At 42.3% G+C, this 6,351-nt stretch overlaps 1 protein-coding gene across 1 annotated transcript in view; it reads left to right on the top strand.

Annotated features, from left to right (window-relative positions):
• Positions 1-6,335, top strand: part of ALDH18A1 (aldehyde dehydrogenase 18 family, member A1) — a 37,995-nt gene extending 31,660 nt beyond the window's left edge. Inside the window, exons 14-19 of the mRNA XM_009325998.1 lie at positions 3-80; positions 189-384; positions 537-658; positions 3,042-3,228; positions 4,776-4,871; positions 5,904-6,335. Coding sequence (XP_009324273.1) covers positions 3-80; positions 189-384; positions 537-658; positions 3,042-3,228; positions 4,776-4,871; positions 5,904-6,085 — 861 coding nt within the window. The 3' untranslated portion in view covers positions 6,086-6,335. The remainder of the gene's footprint in view (positions 1-2; positions 81-188; positions 385-536; positions 659-3,041; positions 3,229-4,775; positions 4,872-5,903) is intronic.
• Positions 6,336-6,351: the final 16 nt, after the last annotated feature.

Here is a 6,351-nt window from a genome sequence, read left to right as displayed (position 1 = left end):
CAGCACATAGCAATCAAATCCTTCATCATCTGACACAAGAAGCACTCTCCATTCATGGAGTCAAAGATGCGGTACAACTAGTAAGTGACTAGAATTAAATCAACACTTTCTTTGCTATGGTATGTATAAAAAGTATGGGTGAACTTGAGAGTTCAAACCTTAGACTGATTGTATTGCAACTACCACAGGTGAACACCAGAGAGGAAGTAGAAGATCTCTGCCGTTTGGATAAGCTAATAGATCTAATCATTCCACGTGGTTCATCACAGCTAGTCAGGAATATCCAGAAAGCTGCTAAGGGAATCCCAGTGATGGGACACAGCGAAGGGATCTGTCATGTGTATGTGGATACGGATGCCAGCGTTGAGAAGGTCACACGAATAAGTAAGCTGGGAGAGGGTGACTTTAATCTCATGGGTGTAACTGAACTTTGTATGTGGAGTATGCGGTATGGTTATGGTAATTGGTAATTCATATGCTGTTCAAAATCTTTTTCATAAATGTTATGTAACCAATTATCTACTCTTAAACCTCAGTCAGAGACTCAAAGTGTGAATATCCTGCTGCCTGTAATGCTCTGGAAACTCTCTTAATTCATCGAGACTTGCTGAGAACCCCGTTGTTTGATCAGATCATAGACATGTTGAGAGTAGAACAGGTTAGTCACTCATACTTGTGTTTTGTTTTGTGGGTTTTTTTCCTAATACTTTAGAAGCATTTGGTCTGGCTGGTGTAGCCCTGTTTAGTTTTATGATGGCATAACACTTAAGTTATCCATATGTCTCTTCGTACACGTAAATGAACTCACAGAGAACTTTCTCTGCTTCTCCACACAACCCCAAGTTTTTCTGTAGAAATGATCTGAAAGCAGCTTCTTCAGGACAGCTACATGCCATTATGGGGATACAAATACTTCCTTTTATATAGCAAAAATAATCTTCTGCCTTAGAAGAGCATATACACAACCCTTTCTCTACCCTTCTTAATTCTGACTTAATTGCTGTTAACCTCCCAGACGCAAAGCCTCTTCTTCTTGAATCTATTCATTTAGCTTCTTACCCAAGTGAATTCCCTTTCTGTTTTTCTCTTTTCTGAATCTGCTTCATCCACGTTTTTTTAAACCTTTCATCTTGCATGGCCTTTATCCCCACCCATTTTCTGTCCTAGTATGTCAAAGGAACAGCGAAAGGCCAATATACTAATTAGTGATCTTGACATGGGTAATGTTTTGTCAGTAAAGGTAGCAGAGATGCATTGAGAGAGAAATATCCATGAAGTAGTGTGAGTTGCACATAAATCAAGGATTTTCACACAGCAGTATGTACTTGGTAAATAAGAGTGTACAGGCAGTGATTAATGCAGGTAAATAGAGAGTCCATATGTTTTGGTGATGTTGAAAGGGTCATAGTAAAAGAAGCTGATAGGTAGTCAGAACAAGTCCTCACTTAATGGATTCCGCCCCCTCCCCTGCCCCCCCCATGTCTTGTTTGGTTGTTTCTTGAGAAGGGTAGAGTGAAGGGTAGATCTCTGGATTTTGGATGAGAGGAATGTGAGGACTAGTGCATTTCCACCACCACCCACCCAGCTCCTAATACAGTGGGGAGGATGTTACCTCTGTCTAATCTGACCTGACAACAAGAAACATGCAAATATTGGGCAGGATTATGCAATTAAAGTAATTTATAGTTGCACAAGAAAATGCCATTTTACAGATACCTTCTTAAAAGCCTTCAAATTTCAAATTTTGCAGACTTGTGCTTCATTTCCCATTTATGTTCATCTTGTCAAAATTTCCTCTTTCATTTGCATGGGGATTTCTCTGCTGTATCAGTTCTAAATTATCTCTCATTGTTTAGGTGTCTCGGCTGCTATGATTAAACTCAGAGGTTGATGGTAATGCATTAGATCTTCTTTATAACAAATGAAAGATACCTGCGTGAGTTTTCTTGTTTTGGACCCAGTAACTCCTTTGTGTCTGAAACACATGCTTCAGAGAGGGCTGGTGTCAGTTTACAAAGTAAAAGGGTAAAAGCTGTTCAAGATCTTAAGTTTTTTGTAGGTGCAAACTTGGAAGCATTCCTATAGTTACTCTCTGTGCTGCAGTTGCTTTCTTAAAAGAAGGGCTGGCTGCAACATTTTAGCTGTTTTTCCCAGTACTAGTGTTGTACTGTCCTCCTGCCTGATGACTTTCTCTCTAAGTGATGCAATTGCTTTAAATCATCTGAAATGAGTCTTGAACTAGGAGCATGTCATGGTAGGTAGTCAACCTAGCATGTCAGCTATTGTACCTTGTCACTAGTTCACCAATCTGCTAAGTTTCCCAAAGTGCAGGCTTATTTTTCTTACACTGCATGTGGTGAACATTTGATTCACAAATGTTGTGGGCTAACCCCAGTCAGCAGCTAAGCACCATCCAGCCACTCGCTCACTCTCCCCTGCCCCAAGTGGGACGGGGGGAGAGAATAAGAGGAGCAAAAGCAAGGAAACCTGTGGGTTGAAAGAAAGATAGTTTGATAAGCAAAGAAAAGAGGAAGAAGAAAGGGGAAGGGGGGGGGGGGGACGGGACAAAAAACCCAACCCCCAAAAACCCACACAAGTGAGGCAAAGCTAATTACTCACCATCTGCCACAAGCAGACCAATGCCCAGCCAGTCTCTGAGCAATGCCTACCTTCTTCAAAAACCCCTTCCCCTCAGTTTGTATTGCTGCACATGACACTACATGGCATGGAATATCCCTTTGGTCAATTCGGGTCAGCTATCGTGGTTGCGTCCCCTCCCAACTTCCTGTGCACTCCCAACCTTCTTGCTAGGGGGACAGAGTGGGGGAAAAAGAGAAAGCCTTGATGCTGTGCAAGCTCTGTTCAGCAACAGCCAAAACATTGGTGTGTTTTCAACAGTGTTTTAGTCACAAGTCCAAAACATAGCGCCATAGGGACTGCGATGAAGAAAATTAACTCCATGCCACAGAGTACAAGAAGCCACACTTTCACCTGGAAGGCATTGGTATGGTCAGCAGCACAAAATGTTTCTGGTATTGCAGGTGAAGATTCACGCTGGCCCAAAGTTTGCATCTTACTTGACATTCAGCCCTTCAGAAGTGAAATCTCTCCGCACAGAATATGGGGACCTGGAGTGCTGCATTGAGGTGGTGGACAGTGTCCAAGAGGCTGTTGAACATATCCACAAGTACGGAAGTTCTCACACAGATGTTATCATCACAGAGAATGGTTAGTGATCAGTCTGCTTTCTTAAGCTACTGTTTTGGTTTGCCAATTCTTGGTGTTACTGTAATCACTTACACTGCAGTAGTAGTTCTCCTCTTGGGTCTGTAGTAGGCATAACCAACTGGAGGCCTATGAGCTAAATGTGCCTACAGTCCTGTTTAGCTCAGAGAAAACATGTTGTGTGGCCCTTATTCCAGGATGTTAAGGAGTGTGCTTGAGCAATTGGCCGATGGCAAGTCAGCATATGCTTTTGCCAGGCAAATTGCTTTGTGTTCCTGTATTGCGCAGACTTACCGCATCAGAGGGTTTTGCAGGAACATCTCCTGAATCCTGGAGATGTCCTTAGGCCTCTGAAGGCTGATGAGGTGAGCTTCTATAGTACCTCACTGGAGGGAACAGGCATTGTAGGGAAGATCAGACTTTACCCACTTTGTCTTCCCATGTCATTTTTATATCTTGCAAACAAGCACCACAAATGTTTTCCCCTTACATCTCCCAGCCCTTTACTTCCCACTTCTGCATCCCTAGTATAAAAGCTGCATTTATTATCTCAGTTTGGAGTTTCTTGCCTCTTTATTGTGAACTCGTGCTCCTTTGTGCAGCTCTGTGCTGCTCCCATCCTTAGCACCTGTCCTGCATGCAGTCTGAACACTGTGCCAGTTCAACACCTAGCTAGAGCTGCGCCCAGCCAAAGGTTGACTCTCAAACCAAGCCTGGAACACTCCTGAGGATCAACTGCAGTAAGGTCATGTTGATCTGCAGCTGATCAGTGTGTGAGTCAAGCAGGCTTCTATTTCTGTACCTTCCGCTGAGCTTAAATGAGCGTCACTAAAAGGCATGCATTTGATACCGTAACCCACTGCCACGGGACCTGGTGCACTAGTGATTTGCCAGGGAGTGTACTGGAAAGAGAGCTGATCTTTATTGTTCATCTTGTCGCTAAGGGCGACTGACCTGCAGCTCTCAGCCTTACAGAGAATGGAGTCTTCCAGAGGACTAAGACTTGCATAAGTCTGTCTGAGCTTGCTCAGGTCTTGCATGTTCTGTGTTAACTGAGTTACTTAGCTGATTTCATGTGGTATTTCTGCATCGTATTTCCCAAATATTACCTGCAATAGCAATTTAGTTTAGGATTTTTCATTATCTGGAACAATTCCGTGTTTGAGATTAATGGAGAGCTGACTCTGTAGTTTAACTCTTATCAGTTTGACTGCTAAATGTTGTTTGGGGCAGCTGTCCTTTCTCCCCAGTCATACAACTATCCCTGTTTGCAGGTTCTAGACTGGATGTATTTAGAATTAGACATCTTTTTGCTTTCTTCTAATCTTTGCAAGCTTCTTGTAACATTTGCAGCTGTGTCTACTTGATAAGCATACTGGGAAGAAGGTATAAAGAACATGTCTTAGCGCAGGCTGTTTAAACACTGTCTGATAAGATTGCATGTGAAAGTCTTATCGTTATATCTGTTCACTGTATGATGTTGTGTTTATTGGAGTGTATGATCATTCTCTATGTACTGGATTTTATTTTTCTCTCTGCCTCTTTCCCAGAGGAAACAGCAGAGTTCTTCCTCCAGCATGTGGACAGCGCTTGTGTTTTCTGGAATGCCAGTACCCGATTCTCTGATGGCTATAGATTTGGACTTGGTAAGAGAGAAAATACCGCAGGGATGTGACTGCAGGATTTGCTGTTGTGTGAAAAGTGTGGCAGTCTGAATCCTGGAAGACAGGATTAGTCTTTGATCTTACTGTCTAATATAAGGTTTTCAGGAAAGGTACCGTAGGTAAAGTTGAAGCCTAGACATTTCATCCACGCGGAACAGCAGACAGTTTAATATCTCTTTCCTGCCAGAACTAGCTAATACTGCTATACAGAATACGTAGATTAATTTAGCAGCAGGGAGCAAAGACATTTTGGATCCTTTGAAGCTCTATTCAATCAGAATAAAGTATGTTGCATGCATGTAATGATAGAATAATGCAACACAGGATCTGAAATTGGTGAACAGTTTTTCTTTTGTTTCTCTTTCTAATGATGCTGTAAAGAATGCCATGCTTTGTTCCTGCTGGGCAGAATGAGCTGCTGTCCAGCGTGCCAGCCTTGCAGTGTTGAGGAATGAAAGGCAAGAACCAAACTGAATATCAATTGCTTAAATAAAGAGGTGCACCTACTGTGAATTGCAGAAGACAAGGGAAACATTCTTTCCTGAGGTAGAAACTCAGAAATATCTGTAGCAGGCTATTACTGTGTCAGCTGGAACATTCAGTGTTCCATGTGATTAGAAAATTCTAGTTAGGGCCTTGCAGTATCTCCTCAATATGATAGAAAAGGACATAAGATCACAATCTTGACTAATTTAGCTCTTTTTTTTTTTTTTTTTAAAAAGGATTAAACCCTCTGGAAACAAGTCTAAGATCCATGTAAGAGATACCTCTCTCTCTTGCATCTTTCTCTCTAAAAGTGACTCTGTAGCAGCCAGAAGTATAAACATTACAATTTATAATGTAATAGTTAAGCTCCTCTAACTTTTAAATTGGAACAGGTAAACATAACTTCTGGCATTTAGAGAGGAGCAGAGAAAGGCAGGCAGCTGTTTTTACATAAAGGTGCAAAACTGCTTAGTATGAAGTGAACATCTTCTGAGGAATAACTACCTTTATCTTGTGCGTTTCCTGCAGGTGCTGAAGTGGGAATTAGTACTTCTCGTATCCATGCACGTGGACCAGTGGGAATTGAAGGACTCTTAACTACGAAGTGGTTGCTGAGGGGGGACAATCATGTCGTTTCTGACTTCTCAGAGCATGGGAGCATGAAGTATCTTCATGAGAGCCTCCCTCTCCCTCAAAGAAACACCAACTAAGAACATCAGGGTAGTGGGGAAAACCCAGGGGTATAAATATTTGCTGAAGATGTTCAGGCTTCAGGGTGCTCTCTTGGGGGGGGGTGGGGGGTGTGTTTTTCATCTTCAGGAGCATTGTTCTCCGTCACTGTGTGGTACAATGGATACAAAACGACCCCATCTGTGAGATTTTTTTTTTTTTCCCCCCTGCCCCTGTTTCCTTAGATAGTATCTGCAAACTGACCTCACTTTTCCCAGAGACGGAGTTCTTCAAAACATACAAAAGT

Source organism: Pygoscelis adeliae, unplaced genomic scaffold (genome assembly GCF_000699105.1).
Source record: "Pygoscelis adeliae isolate BGI_AS28 unplaced genomic scaffold, ASM69910v1 Scaffold4, whole genome shotgun sequence".
Taxonomy (NCBI): Eukaryota; Metazoa; Chordata; class Aves; order Sphenisciformes; family Spheniscidae; genus Pygoscelis; species Pygoscelis adeliae.
The sequence above is the reverse complement of the archived record's forward strand: the minus strand, read 5'-3'. Positions and strand labels throughout refer to the sequence as shown.